General features: G+C 32.3%; 2 protein-coding genes across 2 annotated transcripts; one reads left to right on the top strand and one right to left on the bottom strand.

Moving 5' to 3' along the window:
- Positions 1-5083: 5083 nt before the first annotated feature.
- Positions 5084-7886, bottom strand: LOC105763815 (subtilisin-like protease SBT1.1). The gene is made up of 2 exons (XM_012582182.2): positions 7721-7886; positions 5084-7570 (listed from the first exon to the last, which is right to left on the bottom strand). The coding sequence occupies exons 1-2, from the start codon at positions 7740-7742 to the stop codon at positions 5265-5267; spliced, it is 2328 nt and encodes a 775-aa protein (XP_012437636.1). The 5' UTR covers positions 7743-7886; the 3' UTR covers positions 5084-5264.
- Positions 7887-13535: 5649 nt separating this feature from the next.
- Positions 13536-15092, top strand: LOC128035494 (uncharacterized). Its single transcript, XM_052625243.1, has 2 exons — positions 13536-13605; positions 14731-15092. Exons 1-2 carry the CDS (start codon positions 13536-13538, stop codon positions 15090-15092), a joined length of 432 nt encoding a protein of 143 aa, XP_052481203.1.
- The last annotated feature ends 3370 nt before the right edge of the window (positions 15093-18462 follow it).

Here is an 18462-nt window from a genome sequence, read left to right as displayed (position 1 = left end):
TACATAATTTCTATATGTTATAAGTACGTCTTAACATGGCTTAATGATGGCTCGCATGCATATGTTATCAAAAAGTCTCATGTGACTTGATAATAATGACCAAATTTTAGAGAAGTAGAAAATTATTTTAGGAGGTTAAAAACAAATAATAATTTTTGAAGGGTGAATATATAATTTTATTATTATATTAACTTGTGATTTTATAAAATTTGAAGGATGGTATAGACAAATTTATCATTTTGGTGGGGAGTAGCGTGATTTCGGAATGAGTCACGTGCATATCTTGCCAAAGGAGCCACTCACTAAGTCATGATGGTTCACATGCATATCCCAACAAAGAATTTCCATTGTCCAAGATATTCCAATTGAATTATTCTTTTTTTTTTCTATTAAAGAAATATTAGAGCACGTTGAAATGAAATTATTTTAATAATAAAATTCAATACCAAAATAATTTTTTTCAAAACCCCTAAAGTTTAGATCCCAATGTGGGAATAATTACTAAGTTCAAGCCCTAATATAGGAACAATCGTCAAATTCAATGACTAACTTAGACAGAAAAAAGTTCAAGCCCTAATGTATAACTATTAATGTATGATATGAAAAGTATAGGGACTTAGAACATATTTCAACCAGTATAATTATAAACAATAATATATAATGTACTACTATTATATATAACTATTATTATATTATAGATTGTAATTAAAGATATAGTATTACGTCATATTATAATGTTTAATCGTTGATGCATATATATAAACTATTAATATATTATATACTGCATGATATGATATAACATTATATAATATAGTAGGAAGGCTAACTTTCAAATGTATTAAAAGTATAGGGACTTAGAACATATTTCAACCAATATACTAATAAACAATAGTATATAATAATTGATTAATAATGTGATACTATTATATCATAGATTATAATAAAATATATAATATTACATGATATTATAATATTTAATCATTGATGCATATATATTATTAATATATTAGGTACTACATGATAAAATATTATAACAAATTAATATATACTATTACATTAATAATTAACATATTATAACAATACATAAAATATTATTTTTTAAAATTAAATTTTGAATTGAGCTTTAACTTTTACAAATTGCATTTAGATATTAAGTTTAATTTCTTTTTATTTTGGACTTGAGATTTTAACTATAGTTAGTTTATTTTGAGTTTAGGTAATAATAAATATATTATTTATTTCAGTTTGAGCTTAGTTTAGAAGTGTTCATGGGCAGGATCGGATTCGGGCTGGGCCTAAGCATATGTTTGTCCTAGCCTAACCTAAACTATAGGCTTAAAATTTTGTCTAAGCCCATTTTAGACCCGTCCATATTAATTTTTTAAAAATATTTATAATATTTTATTTTAATATTTTTTTAATTTATTGAAATTTTTTATATAGTCATTTAACATTATTTTAATGTTTACATTAGAGTAATATTATATATTTAGTATAGATTTATTTTTTTAATGTCTTATAAATTACATAATATATAAAAATACCATAATATAAAGTATTATAAAATTAAAAACGGGATGGGACAGGCTTGGACTTGAGGCTCAAACCTTGAATGTTCAGGCCCGAACTTGACCCATATCTTAAACGAGCCTATCTTTTTTGCCCAAGCTCACTTTTTAGGACTAATATTTTTACTCATACCCTCCCAAATTTCGGACAGGCCTTCGGGTCTGGGCAGGTAACCTAGCCCATAAACAGGTCTAGCTTAGTGTAATATATTTGAGTTTTAGAATAAATATTTTGGAATATGAGTATTAAGTTTATAAATTTAATAAGAAAGATAAAAAAAATTATTCAATTGTCAATATAATATAATAATGAACAGTAAAAGATATTTTCGTTAATTCATATAATATTATAAAACAATAAATTTTACCTACAATAAGCACTTTAATTATTTTATATAAAATAAATTTATTAAAGATACATAATTTATATTTTTTAAAGTAAATTTGAATTGTGTTGTCATTGTATAAAAGTAAAATGAATTATTACATTGAAAATTAAAATATTTAACTTACAAATTTCAAAATTATCTGAATCAGTCAAAGCTCGTTCGGCTCAATCCGAGCCCGAGAAATCCCGAGCTCAAGCTGATCCAATCTCTAAAAAACCTAAATCCGAAGTAAGCTCGCCCAAGCGCGCCTGTTTGCCAGCTCTAGATTTGATGATTAGTGTCAAGATCGAAGGAAAAAGATATTTGAATTTTGGTTCATAGATTCATAATGTTCAATGCTATTTCATAACAAAAAATTCAACTGTAAAAGAGAAACGGAATGTGAGTTTTCGACTAGTGCAGACGATGCGAATAGTGAAGGTTATATAACAACAATTTTAACAACCCAAAAACTTAAATAGAAATTTTTGAATAGTTTAGTGATTATTTTATAATTTTTTAAAGATAAATGGCCAAAATGTGAACTTATTAATAGTTGAGTAAGCTAGTCCAAATTTATTTTTTCTTCAATTTCATTTGTTCTTTCTTGATTAAAAGAAATATGAACGCAGTTCAAAAAGTAGGAATATTTTACAGTAAAAAGCACTCTTGAAGTCAACCGTAAGCACCCCAAGACCCGCAATCATGGACCAAACTATTTGATAATTACTACTTTATCAGCTTTTTTTCGTCTTCTCAGGGTTTGGTATTTTTTTTCAATTTAATCCTTAAACTTATTTTTGTTCATAATAATCCTAATTTAGACTTTGATTCTTAAACTGATTCATTATATTTTAACAGAATCCGAATTCTGAGACTAAATTGAGAAAATAAATTCAGTTAAAAACTAATATGGCAAAAAATTCAAGAACCAAAGTAAGAAAATTTACCAAACTTAGGGACTAAATATGACTTTATCCCTTTAACTTTAGGCTCCGTTTGTTTCACCGAAAATGACTTCTAAAAAATAATTTCTGGAAAAGCTAATATTTTCTAGTGTTTGGATGAATCTGTGTAAAATATTTTACATTGTTTGATGATTTCTTAAAAATATTTTATAAAATTTTTTCAATGAAACAAACATACATTCGAGATTTTCTTATTTTTTATTGTTTAATTGAGTTTATTTTATATCTATAATTTTATATTTTATATTATTTTTGCATATATTAAAAATATTTTGTTAAATTTAGGTTCATTACAACATTATTTTTTAGTTGCATGATTAACAAGTGAGTATTTTTATTTAAAATGTGATATCAACAAAATTGACAAAAGAAATTTAACAATGTCAACAATTGGACTAAATTCTTGAAAATAAAAGTACAGAGACTAAATTGCAAATTTGTGAAGAGTACATAAAGACTTATGACATATTTTAACCTTTATACTACAAAACATTTCCTATTAATATATTTATAATTGTAATAAATATTTATTATTATTTAAAATATTAATGTTGAATATTTTCAATAATATGTGATGAATATTATTTAAAATTATTATTTTTAAAATTTATTATTAAATAAAATTGAAATATTTATTAAAATAATAAATTATATTAATAATTTATTATATGACTAAATATAAATAATCAAATAGGTATGTTTAATAATATTGAAAATATAATATTTTATATTAATATTTTAATAATTTTAAACATTTTAAAATAAAAATAAAATTCTTATTAATATAGTAATATTAAGCTTGATTTAAGTTAATTTTATATAAAATAAAATTATCTATGGATGAACTCTTTTTCGAAAAATAACTTACGTTTGTTTTTTAAAAGGGTAAATTATTTTACTGAAAAAAAGACTTATTTTCCGTTGACCAAACTGTTTTCTATAAAATAAACATAGAAAGATATAAAAAAACAATTTTCATAAAATCTTTTATACCTTAAACTCCTATTTGATACTGACATCCTTTCTTCAAAGTGATGCTAGGATCGATCCTCGCCTCATTGGATTCTATTTGGCTACAAACATGGATAGCTTTATTATGGTCTAATCCTAGTTTTAATCACTCTATTCAATTGAAATTTGATATTTAATCCTTCTAGTTTAGTTAATATCTTAAAACACCGCCTTATTTTAGTTAATGAGTTACATATAGCTATTGTTTGGGTCAATATTAAAATTTCAAATTTTAAAATATATATATAAACTAAAAATAATTAAATCGATGAATAGAGACTAAATCCATAATTAATGCATAGAAAGAGATTATCAGCAAAATTTGACTTAAACGGGGTAGTTATTACCGTTTGAGTTAAATTGAAATTTTAAAAGCACATGAACTAAAATTGATCAAATTAGAGTAAAAGAGTTAAATCCCTAACTTACCTATGATATAAAGATTAATAGTAAAAATTGACCTAAAAAAATATTCTTGGACTCGATATCTTGAGTAAAAATTTAAAAGGCATAATGACAAATTTGGCCATCAATGTTGACATCTTTTGTCAATTTGACCCTTATTTGTTTTTTTAACTAAATTCGGCCATTAACCTTTTGAAAAAAGAAATTGCTTTTTATAACGAACATACTAACTAAAACATTAATATTTTAACAATATTGGCGTGAGAATGTATGTGGCAGTTTACTCATACTTCATGCTGACATCAACAAATTATTTAAAAAATTTTAAGAATTTAAAAAATTTATAAAAAGTTGATAAAATTAAAAAATTTACTATGCGCCCTGTAATGTTTAAAAAGTTAAGTTTTGTGTATTTTTGTTAAAAAACAAATCAACTATTGATAATCAAACTTGAATATTTGTAGGAACTCTAGGACCAAAATCAGTTAAATACAATAAGGGTTAAATTCAGGGCCTTTGCCCAATAGTATAATTATGACTATAGGGCCTCTCAAATATCAATTGTTCAATTTAGTCCCTTTTATCTTTTCTTTAAATGGAACAACTGCAATTTTGACCATTTTTAAAAGCTTAAATTTTAATTCAAGTCATTTTAATACAATTTTTCTAGCTTTGACCCCGTCAATTTTTTTTTTTTGTTTTATCTCAGTTCTCCCATCGCATACCTCTTGGCTTCATCCCTGGCCAAATTGATAAAAAAATATAAAAATTAAGAGCTAAATTTATCATTATGCCAATTTAAAATTGTCTTTAGTCCCTTCAACAAGCATACATCCAAATTTAAAGATCAAATTTGGGTTAAAATTTTTTTTTAAAAAAAGTAAAGGAGAATCCTTGCAATTCATCTCAAGGATTTTGAACCACTATGGGACATAGGCAAATGGCTATTTCCAACTCACTGCAATGGGACTTCGAACTCTGTAATTACCAGAAACCCACACTAAGGATCCAAATGATGAGCCAGCTACCGTTTTGTTTCGACTCAGTCCAGTAAAGCTCACTTCGTAACTCAGTTCCTCATTCAACTCAGTAAAACTCAAAACTTTAGGACTCACAATCACAGATACTCCTTTGGGTACTTCAACTGATACTTTGTATGTACTTTTAGGTATCCCAACATTTGTGACAGTCCTTTTGTATGTAAACATAACATTCCGAGCCTTTTGTTTGAAATTCACGGCGAAAGACGGGTAATTCAAGTCACCGGGTTGCATCCTTAGTTCAGTCGGCGTACATTGATAACCTTCTTCGAACATGGATACTTGAGAATCGGTATAGTGCAAGCTACACAAGTAACTTATGTAATCCTCGGCGGTAATGTTGTATATTAAACCGGGATCGGTAGCTTTCATGGGATCGACATGACCCGAACCGATAGCAAAAGGTGATGCCGAGTTGTAAAACGCGAGATCGGCTATTGGTTTTCCTTTGTTGTCTAATGTATATGCAGTTGTCATGAGTGCAGATTTGATTGCTGCTGGGGACCAATCTTTGTGCTTCGATTTAATCAGCGCGGCAATGCCACTAACGTGAGGGCATGACATCGATGTACCCGAAATTATGTTGAATAATACCCGTCTTTTGTCAGATTTAAGCCTGCTCGGACTCGTTTCGGCCGGCCATGCTGCTAGTATGTCGACTCCTGGTGCTGTTATATCTGGTTTGATCACGTCCGGTCCAACTAAATTCGGTCCTCGGGATGAAAATGCTGCGACTTTCGGTGCTTGGTTACCATACATTGTGCCTTTGAACACAATGGAAGCTGTTGGTGCTTTAGTTGTGTTCCAATACTTGATTACAGCTTTACTGGCTATGGCTCCTAGAAAAATGTCCGGTAAAACGTGCACCTCATTGGCAAGATCTTCACCTTCGGGGCTTAGTATTAAAATCCCAGCTCCCCCGGCCGATTTTACGGCCTCGCCTTTTTCGGCCCGTCGCACTATTCCTTGTTCGCAAATCACAATCTTTCCTTTCACAAGCTTAGGATCAAGTGACCCAGAGAGGCAATATTCAGCACCTAAATTCCCTGCTGTTTTGCCATACACAATTGGTAATTCCTTTAAGGCCTTACCAGTATAAAACGACGACCCTTCGAAAGTTTCTCCGTTTCCAAGTTTGATAATCGCCACGAAGCTTCGGTCCATAGTACTAGCCGCTACAGTCATGATCCATGGCGCGGTGTTAACTACGGTGTACGCGTCCGGCCCACTATTACCTGCACTAAAGGCAACGAAAATCCCACTTTTAAAAGCCAAATACGATGCAATAACAAGGTAATCTTGCCAATACGGCACGGCCTCGGACTCGGATCCTAACGAAAGTGTCAATACATCGACACCATCTTCAATAGCTTTCACCATAGCTGCTAAGATATCGACACTAGTACACCCCGGCCAACATACTTTATACGCCGCGATCCTCGCCGTGTACCTCATTCCGGTCGCCGTACCATTAGCTAAACCGAAAAGATTCGCATTTTCGACAACGTCCCCACCGGCCGTCGAAGCCGTATGCGTGCCATGTCCGGATACATCTCTTGCGGATTTATATTCTTCCTTGTCATTGATTTTCCCACCATCGGCTATATACCCGCCGTAGAAATAACGAGCACCGATTAGTTTTTTGTTACAATTGGACGGTGAGAATCTAGTGCCGTTTTCACAAACACCCTTCCATCTTTCCGGTACCGGAGACAACCCATGGTCTTGGAAACTAACATGTTCCGGCCATATCCCACTATCCACCACGCCGATTATTACATCGGAATGTAAATTAGAACCACTCCATGGTCCTTTTTCACCTTTCATCCCTGTTAAGCCAAGAAACAATGGACTCCGAGTAGTGTGGAGGCTTAGCATTTTATTAGGTACCGCCGACATGAACCCGTCCATGTTTTTCAACGACTCTAACTGTTTACTAGACAGCTTTGCGGCGAAACCAGACAAGGCGGTCTCATAGGAATACAGTAGCTCCGGTGGTGTTGCTTCCATGGAAGAAACATCAATTAAAGAATCAAGAACAGCTTGGTGCCATGGTTTTGTACTACTAACAAGGGAACTGTAAGTGTTTGTGATCCGTGTCTTGTCCATACGAACTATATACGTTTGTTCATCGGCTGAAGCAGTTGAAATGGCGGCCATTAATGCTAGTAACAGCAACATCATTGCAGCATTAATGATCTTCATGACATCTGAAGAAAGAGAAACAAAAAGAAAGTTAATTTAACATCATAATTTCAAACATTATTGCAGTTGAAATTAATCGAAGCTGGTTATGGCTACCAGATAGGGAAAAAATATGCAAAGAATTAAACATGGAAGCAAAGAAAAAGTGTAATTACCAGTGATTTTCATGGCTACCATCAAAGCTTAAGATGATGAACAATGAGAACAGATTTGGAAAATATATAGAGATCATTACTAGGAAGGATCTTATAGACGAGGGCTAGTCTTGGAAGTAAATTTAACGTCACAGGTTTTGGGTAGGCTAAATTATTGTAAAAAGAACATTCCTTCAACTAGTTTATTTTTTTGCTAAAGTAGTCTAGTCTCCATATTTTATTTTATTTAAATAATTTTTTATCCACTAAAGTCTACGCTCGAGTCTTGATCTTAACTTCTCAAGGGAGGTAGATACGAAGGTAGGTAGGGCTTTAGTCCCTCTAAAATTTATAATTTATTTTTTATCACTTAAAGCAATTGTTTTCTCTAACTTTCCTTTCCCTAAATTGTAACGTGAACTTTGTACTAAAAAAAAGTAAAGAATTTAGCTGAGTTTTAGTTCGATTAGTATAGGTATTGTTGTCAATGCAAGAGTATATGAGTTCGAGTGCGCTGAAGGTTGGGGAGGAGCTATGGGTAGTTTTACGCATTGTGTTAAAAAGAGCAGAAATTAAATTGAGTTAATTATGTTGCTAAGTTATTAGTAAGTTTATATTTTGGTCACTTAACTTTAAAAGGTTACAAAATGGTCATGGAGTTATTCGAAAGGTTTTATTTAAGTCATAGGGATATTAAAATCGTTGTTGTATGGCCTTCTCTGTTCACACCTCCTATACCAATTGAAAAACTCCTTCCTCTTTTCTTCTACAATTCAGTTTTTTTCATAAAAAAACTTTAAACGATATGAATCTACGAACCAAAATCCAAACAACTTTTTTCTCTAATCTTTGACACTGATCGTCATATCGACTTAGATCTAATGTATGTTCTTTTAGTCGTTGATGGTTACTGATCCATCATACCAATAATCGAATTTTCGCTTAGAGCTCACTACCCAAACTTTAAAAAAAGAAAAGAAAAACTTAACAACCTAATGGCTTAAACAAAAACGTTATTTTTATAATTAATAGCAAGTGAGTAGACTAGAACAATTTGGACCATGAGTGCTATGCAAATTGCAATAATGCAATGCAAAGGGCCAAATTTGTCATTTCCCTTGGATATAAGGATTTGATAAAAAGATTTGATATCCCTTTCTTTTTCTTCTTTTCTTGAACAAAGTGTTTTTCACGTTGGCTGGTCACCAGCACTTAATATAGAAATTCTTTTATTTTTACTTTTTTTATTAATTAATGAAGGACTTGACTTAGGGCTTGTTCTGCGAGGCTTAAAAAAAGTACTTCTTACTCCAAAAGTACTTTTTGAAAAAAAAGTTGTGCTAAACAAGCTGCTTTTGACTGAAATTTTTAGCTTTTTAGAAGTACTTTTGAAAAGTAGAAACTAAAATTTTTAGTTTTTCCTCTCTCAAAAACACTTTTAGTGCTTAATTACTTTTTCACCCCTCCAATAACATAGTACTTTTTATTTTTTTCTTTTGGTGCTTAATTACAAATGTGTTAAAATTATTAATTAAAATAAAAAATATTTTTAAAATACTAATTACAAATATTTAATGGTTATATTTAAATATTTAAATTATAGTTTATATATTCTAATTAAATTTTATAAATAATTAATATTTATTGCTTAAAATATTTAAAATTTATATTTCATATATTAAAATATTAACACAAAGTTATAATAATTTTTTATATTTTTACTAAAATATAATAATATTAACTAATTTAAATATTATTTAAATGTATATTTGTTACTTGATAATAACATGTCTAAAATAAACATTTTATTTCTCAAAAGCACTTTTTAAGAGTAATGCTAAACAATCAAATTTTAAACCAAACTTTTTAAAAACACTTCTCAAAAGCACTTTTACACGTCACTTTTCAAAATCACTTTTTAAAAGCATTGCTAAACTAGCCCTTAGTCTACGGTTAGGTTCAAGTGGTAGCATTTTCACCCATAAAATGCTTTATGTGTTCGAGCTTAATTATGCGTAATTAGTATGGTTTATCTTTTTAGACATTCAATAAAGCACGTTCATTCAAGAACTTGTCACATTTTCATCCCCTTGAGTTTCCAATAAACTTTGAAGTAGAGATGGAGTCAAAAAATTGCTTTAGATGGGGCAGAGATTAATCATAAATTATTCAGGTGGTCAGTATGTAATTTTATCATTATACTAACATGTAATTTTATAAAAAAAAATTAATAGCCTAAATGGTAAATCTACCATTTTTGGGGCCAAGGCCACTGCCAACCCGTTTGCCTTCGGCCTTGGTTGGAAGACAAAATGTTCAGGCACGCTAGCTCTAAGTAAACACCTCACTGCTTTCCCTCAATAATGTAGAAAAGAAAAAAAATAGTGAATATATAATGCATTGCCATCGAATAATAACATGACACATTATTATTGAATAAAACAAAAAATAGCAGAGGACTTATAATTAAATACTAATAACTTTATTTAAACATAATTATATAATAATTAATTATAAATAAATATTAAGTATTTATAATTAATTGATATTAAATAAAATTATTAGAATTTATTGAAAAATCTCGATAATGACCGTAATTAAAATTATTATCCAAAAGAATTTATTGAATCATTTAAAATAATTTTACCATGCATTAAATATGAAGTACTTTAATTAAGCTATCATTGTAGCTTTCCAATTAATTTTTTCTTTAATATTTTATGGTTGAAGATGTATGAACACACGTTCAAAAAAGCAAGAATATTTTGCGGTTGAAAGCACTTTTGTAGTCAATTATAAGTTCCACAAGAACCCTAATCATGGAGCAAATTAATTTATAATTTATGCTTTATCAACTTTTTGTTTTCGTTTTCTAGTGTTCACACAAAGGAAATAACCAAGTGGGTCAGGATGGGCTGGGTTCACATCGTGTTAATGGATTTAGATCACTTTTTTTAAGTTCGGGTTTGGATTAACTCGAAAAATAGGTTTAATTTTTACTCAAGCTTAGCCTGATTTAAAAAAAGTAAACCCGGGCTTGACCTGGTCAACTCATAGTTGGTTTTTTTAGATTAATTTTTTATTTTAATTATTTTTAAAATATATATAATACACTAAATGCACTAAAAATGCTGAAATAAAAGTTTTTCAACATATTAAAAAGTATTTATACTAAAAAAACACTACCATAACTATAATAAATATTTTATTGTATTAAATATAAATTTTAAAATATTATATTTTGGGTTGGGTTATTTAGTTGGGTAAGTTTTTTTTATGGTCTTGGGTAATGGGTTAATTGTTATTGGATTAGTGATTTAATATAAATATAAATATAAATATATAATTATTATTTAACGTATATAATTAATATAATATTGTTTTATAACATAATATTTGGGCAGGGCACGAGCCAAAAAATCTCGCCCAAGGCTCGACCCATATAGAAAACAAGTCTTAAATTTTACCCAAGCCCATTTTCCGAGCATCATCTTTTGTCCAAACCTTCCCAGTTTTTTGACAAGTGACTCGGCTCATGAGCAGGTAATTTACATTTAAAGTCACTAAACTATTTTTAAGTTTATGTTTTGGTCACTCAACTTCAAAAGATTACAAAATAGTCACTAAACTATTTAAAAGTTGTTATTTAAATCATTGAGTTGTTAAAATCGTTATTGTATGCCTTCTCCATTTGCACTGCTTGCACCAATAAAAAAACTCTCATTTCCATTCTCTTCTGCAATTCAATTTTTTTTCATGAAACAATTTTGAATGTCACGAATTTGCAAACCAAAATCTAAACAACTTTTTTCTCCGATCTCCGACACTGACCATCAGATCGACTTGGATCTAAGGTATGTTTGTCTATTCATCGATGGGTATTAATCCATAGTACCCATCGTCAAATCGTCTCCTTGAGCTCATTAGCTAAACTTAAAAAAAAAAAAAATTAACAACCCAATGACTTAAATGAAAACTTTCAAATAGTTCGGTTATCATTTTGTAATTGTGTGAAGTTGAGTGACTAAAACATAAACTTACTAATAGTTTAGTGACCTTAAGTGTAGTTTACCCTTTAATTTTAATTCCAATTTGATAATGACATCCTAGGTGGCTTCAAACTTAGAAAATTTTCAATTAATACATGTAAGTTTATTTTAATTCATAAGTATATTCATAATTGCAATTACAAATTTTATTCAAATAACTATATAATTAATCATCATAAATTACAATCCGATTTATAACCAAAATATCTATAGACTTATACCAGATTAAATATGGAATGAAAACCCATAAATTATTTACATAAAATAAGACTCGAATATATATGATATATTAAAATTTCCGGACCTCAACTTTGCTATTAAGTCAATGAGATTAACTTTTAGATTTTCTTCCTTCCTTCCATCCTTTAGATTATTTATAGTTTAATGATTGTCTTTTCATTAAAACTTTGTATATAATGATAATTAATAATTTTATATAAATATAATTTGAGAAACTTTATCTCAAAGTTAATATATAAATAAATTAAATATAAATTTTAAACTACTTAAATTAATTATAGTCAAATATAATTTTTTAATGAAAGGAAATAAATATATTTAATTTTATAGTACTTCCATAATTTTTCATTATTATGTAATTAAATATGGATAAATGAATAAAATACAGGGTAATTTACACAAAAAAGCCCCTTTTATAAAAATTACCAAAATGGGCCCGATATTTAATTATTTACCGGAATGGGCCATTTTTCGACAAATCGCGTCCACGTTAGCGCAATGTCAGGGGACGCGCCAGCAAGTCGCGACCACGTCAGCGCGCTTTGCTGACATGGCAACAAATCGTGCCCTCTAGGACGCAATTTTTTGCCACGCCAAAGAAAGCGCTACCGACGTGGCTGCGACTTCTGTTCACAAGTGAACAAGGTAACGATAAAAAATTTGACCGTTGCCCCCTCCCAACGGTCCAAAAAAAAAACTATAAATACCCTCCACCCCTTTTTTTTCACAAACTAATCCTCTCTCAAATTTCCTCTTAATTTCTTCTAAATTTCCTCTCAATTTGCTCTCAAATTCCTTCCAAATTTCTCTCAAATCCACATTTAATCTCAATTTGCTCTCAAGTTCCTCTTAAATATCTCTTAACTCCCTTTTTTTAAATGATTTTAATTTTTTTTTAATTTTTTTAAACCATAAAAATTTGTACGATTTCAGCAATGGCCGGAGAAAGGACTCGTCTTGATAAGCATCACATATCGGTAGAACAAATGAAAATGGTAAGTGTTAAATTTAATCTTTAAATATTATTTAAGAATTTTTTATTTATGCATTTTTAGATAATTATTAATTTATTATTTATTATAAAAGTCTGTAGATCGGGTATTGGAATGCAATATCCGGAATATGGATGATCCTCCATCACCGTTGGTAGAGAATTACCTGCGGGAAGCGGGTTTTTAGCACGTGCTGACGGTAGGCCGGGGATGTAAGGTGAACCCAAAACTAATCAGTGCGTTGATCGAGAGGTGGAGACCCGAGACGCACACATTTCATCTTCCATGTGGAGAGTGCACTGTCACTTTGGAAGACGTCAGCCTGCAATTGGGATTGCCGGTGGATGGGTACCCAGTCACGGGGTCTGCCCAATCTAGTGATTGGTCAGCGGTGTGCTACGAGCTTCTGGGCACTATTCCGGAGAAAATAGACGGAGGTAAGATCGAGATGGGCTGGTTGCGAAACACATTCCCGAATCCGGATGAAGATTCAACCGAAATAGAAAGAATCCGATATGCTGAGCATACATTCTTCAGTTAATTTGAGGTTATCTGATGCCGGACTGGTCATGGAGCCGCGTACATCTAAGATGGCTGCTAAAACTCGCTGATTTTAGAGCAGTCGGTGAATTGAGTTGGGGGTCTGCCGTCTTGGCCACATTATATTGGGAGATGTGCGGGGCGACGCGACCGAGGAGAGCAAAAATTAGAGGCTGCCTATCACTACTACAGTCATGGGCACGATTTCGCTTTCCATTTCTACGTCCTCGAGTGGACCACCCATATACATTCTCACTCATAACGAGATAAATTTTATATTAGATTTTACAATTATTATGTAGATTTTTAAAAATAAAAGTATGCTAAAAATTTGTTTAATTAGGTGGAACCATCCAGCAAGTCATGCTCGATTACCTACCTCTCTTGAAGATATACGGCTTCTATTGGACCAACAGTCAGAAGCACAAGTAAGTATTAAATAAAATAGATATTTCCATACATTCGCTAGTCGATTGGTATTTAGTATTTAGTATTTAGTATTATGTATATAACTAATATTTCTATCATGTTCATATAGTTTCAATGGACACCATATGAGGATCCGGCAATTCAGGCAGTAATTCCGGAAGAGTTCTTACAAAATTCGAACACTTGGCACGTGAAAGTTGCATTGATCAACTACGTGACCGTGGAGATGCACTAGTCAGACTGGGTGTTACAGCAATTTGGATGTAGACAACCGATTCCCGTGGACCTTGAGGTGTTTGACGATCACCACAAAATTGACATTCGGCAAGCGAATACGGATTGGACGAGATTCTGGTCCAAGTACATCGAAATGTGGAAAGATTGGTATGTTTATATACCTAATAGGGAACCGATCATCGTTTCAGAGTTAGCGTGCGTGCCGGAGTACATGCCATGGTTTAGGATCCATGGCAAGCCGTATTTACTATCGCCAGAAGAGAGGTAGCAGCAATTATGTATCCAAAGGGAACAACGTGGCCCTTTAAATCCAAGAAAAAGGGACGACGACGCAGGGCCATCAACTATGCCCAGAAATTTGCCAAGCCCATCATCAGCGCCCATAGAATCAACAGGTCCAACGGGAGCATAGACACAGTCACCCGGCCCAGCATTCAATCGATGATACCGACGCAACCGCCTTTTCAGATGATGCCAGGTGCGTTTCCTAGCCCTTTTATGTATCCTAACCCTTATATGTTTCCTTTTCCGAGTCCTATTACAGGTTGGAGCCAATGGCCCAGTTCAGCTCCATTCCTTGTTACGCCGAGTGGACCGCCGATGTATAGGCCAGCGACGCACGAGGGTTCGCAAGAGGGGCCGTCAGGGAGCTCTTCATTTTACCAATCCCCACCACCATATGGTTTTCAAACACCATCGCCGTTGTTGATGCAAGCACCTCCACATTCACTATTCTATCAAGCTGGTTCATCATCCCAACTCCGACAACCAGATGTTGTACCGGAAGAACCAGAATCCCCGCCGGAGGAACCACAATCGCCGCCGGAAGCTGGACAAAGGAGGAATCCAGCGCGTAACCTTCGACGGCCGCCACGTGGCACTGAATCCGGCGGGCACGGAGATTGATTTTTGAATTTAAATTTATTTGTACAAATATTTTGAATATTTTGATATTATTTGATGTAAACAAATAGAAATTTTTTTGAGTTATTACCTAAAAACCCTAAATCCTTAAAATTAAAAACCCTAAACCTTTAACTTAAAAACCCTAAACTAATTTAATTAAAAATCCTAAACCCTTAAAATTAAAAACACTAAATCCTTAACTTAAAAACCTTAACCCTTAACTTAAAAACTCTAACCCTTAAATTAAAAATCATAAACCCTTAAAATTAAAACCCTAAACCCTTAACTTAAAAACCCTAAACTAATTTAATTAAAACCTTAAACCCTTAAAAACAAAAACCCTAAACCCTAAACCTTAACCCTTAACTTAAAAACCCTAAACTAATTTAATTAAAAACCCTAAACCCTTAAACATAAAAACTCTAACCCTTAACTTAAAAACCTTAAACTAATTTAATTAAAAACCCTAATCCCATAAAATTAAAAACCTTAAACCATTAACTTAAAAACCCTAACCCTTAAATTAAAACCCTAAACCCTTAAAATTAAAAACCCTAAGCCCTTAACTTAAAAACCCTAAACTAATTTAATTAAAACCCTAAACCCTTAAACTTAAAAACCCTAACCCCTTAACTTAAAAACCCTAAACTAATTTAATTAAAAACCATAAACCCTTAAATTTAAAAACCCTAACCCTTAACTTAAAAACCCTAAACTAATTTAATTAAAAACTCTAAACCCTTAAACTTAAAAACCCTAACTAATTTAATTAAAAACCCTAAACCCTTAACTTAAAAACCCTAACCCTTAAATTAAAAATCCTAAACCCTTAAAATTAAAAACCCTAAGCCCTTACTTAAAAACCCTAACCCTTAAATTAAAAACCCTAAACCCTTAAAATTAAAAACCCAAGCCATTAACTTAAAAACCCTAAACTAATTTAATTAAAAACCCTAAACCCTTAAACTTAAAAACTTTAACTCCTTAACTTAAAAACCCTAAACTAATTTAATTAAAAACCCTGAACCCTTAAATTTAAAAACCCTAACCCCTTAACTTAAAAACCCTAAACTAATTTAATTAAAAATCCTAAACCCTTAAACTTAAAACCCCTAACTAATTTAATTAAAAACCCCAAACCCTTAACTTAAAATCCTAACCCTCAACTTAAAAACCTTAACCCTTAACTTAAAAACTCTTAACCCTTAACTTTAAAACTTTAAACTAGAACTTAAAACCGTAACCCTTAACTTAAATTTATTTGATAATTTTACTAACCATTAATACAATTTTTGAGTTAATAATTTTACATTCACATAATGTTAGATTTGGAAAAATGTTTTGACTGGTACTAAGAATTAATAATTTGACACCACTCCCATAATTTTACTAACCATTAAAACAATTTATCAATTAATAATTTTACAAATATAATTTTTTTACAATTACATTCAACTATTGCGATTAGGGCATGATTGACTTGTATGGCCTGGATTCCTACACCATCCGCACAACTTCGTTTGACTGGTTGTTTCTCGGATATCCATATTGTTATGTATTCTAGTCGAGCAAGGTTGACCCTTTGGCTTGCGACGCAATTGTCTATCCGGTAACAACTAAAAGGAGTAAGAGATACGGGCGACCACTTACGTTCATCTGGGACCGGTGGGAAAACGTGTCTCCAGACGTTGTACATGTTTTCTAATTTGTATACTTCGTCCACATAACTCATCGGATCCAGACTAGGATTCTGACAAGCTGCAATAACATGAGCGCATGGATAACGAAGTGCATCAAACATCCCACAGTCGCAAGTCTTATTTCGCAAGTGTACACGATATTGCCCGCCAACAACACCTTGGTGTGGTCTGTCAAACTTTGTCACGCGAAACAATAAGTTGTCTCGATCGTGACACACTGTGTGCATGGTGTTTGCCAGCGCCTTGGTCTTGTTTATTTCTTGAACTACCTTAGTGCACCATACATGGCCTCCCTGCATCTGGACTGCATAGCTTGCTGCTCGCTTTGGAAATAACGCCGCCAAACGAAAATATGTCTCTCGCACAACCGATGTTCGCGTTCTTTTAGGAACAGAGTTTATGTATTCAGCCAGGTTTGACGTCATATGGCCATATTGTAGGCCACCGTCGTATGCTTGTGCCCACTATTCGAAACGTATGTTACAAAGGTAGTCCGCCCCTTCTCCGTTAATTGAACATAAAATTGCCAACATCTCGTGAAAACGGTCTTTGTTTATTTCATACCCTGCCAATATAAGTTCATAGCGAATATTACATACCACTTCTACCAATAAAACTAATTAAAATTGACAAACGAAATAACACAGATATAGACTAAATACCCATGTTGGTCACTTGTCGTCGTTCGCTCTTAGATGGATATTGCCTGTAGTAGTTGAAAGCAACATGTCTTAGGCAATATCGATGGTGTGTGCGCTGCCATAAGCTTCCCTGTCGATCAAATACAGCTAGTATACCAACGCCCCGATCTGAAATAACACAGATATCAGGTTGGGGGCACACATGCCTCCTTAACCTTGAGAGAAAGAAATCCCAGTCATCAGACGACTCCCTTGGTGTTATTGCAAATGTAATTGGAATAATTCTCCCGCCTCCATCCTATGCCACAGCAAGTAATAGCCGGTGAGTATACCTACCAAACATAAAGGTACCGTCAATTTGTACCAATGGCTTGCAGTATGGAAATACGTCTCGGCATTGCTTAAAAGTCCAAAACAGGCGTTCAAACACTTGACATCCACGTAGCAATTGGCCGTTGTAGTACGCATTTTCCGTTTCAAGGTTTGTGATGGCACCTGGGACGTATCTCTCTAGCACTTGACACCACTGCCATATTTCATTATATGAGGCATCCCACCCACTATGCATCTTCTCCAATGCCTTTTGCTTAGCTATCCAAGCCTTGCGGTAAGAGCACGTGTACCCTATTTGGCTACGGATATTGGCAATTAACACCCAAGATCAAGTCCTGGATCTGCTTTTCGTAAGGCGATTATCAAGCGAGCTAACATAGCTGAATCCATCTTGGGATGATCTTGTGAAACACCTATAAACAGAATACATTAAATAATGCAACATTACATAATAAAAGTATTATTCAGATACCGTCAATATTGTACCTACAACACATGTATGTGGACCTTTTGTACTTTTTTATCTCCTACAACCCTGTCCTTTTCCTTAACGAGGCGTAGATTTTCCATGAACATGTGCCGTCTTGCACCGCACACTTCACCTCAAACTTATCAGATTTCGATTTAATGACATGGTAGTTAACACCGTTTTTGATGCTATGTTGTTTCAAAGCACCAATAAAACTATCCTTGTTG

This window comes from Gossypium raimondii, chromosome 12 (assembly GCF_025698545.1).
Source record: "Gossypium raimondii isolate GPD5lz chromosome 12, ASM2569854v1, whole genome shotgun sequence".
Lineage (NCBI taxonomy): Eukaryota > Viridiplantae > Streptophyta > Magnoliopsida > Malvales > Malvaceae > Gossypium > Gossypium raimondii.
Note: the sequence above shows the minus strand (reverse complement) of the source record. Positions and strands in the feature narration are given on the sequence as shown.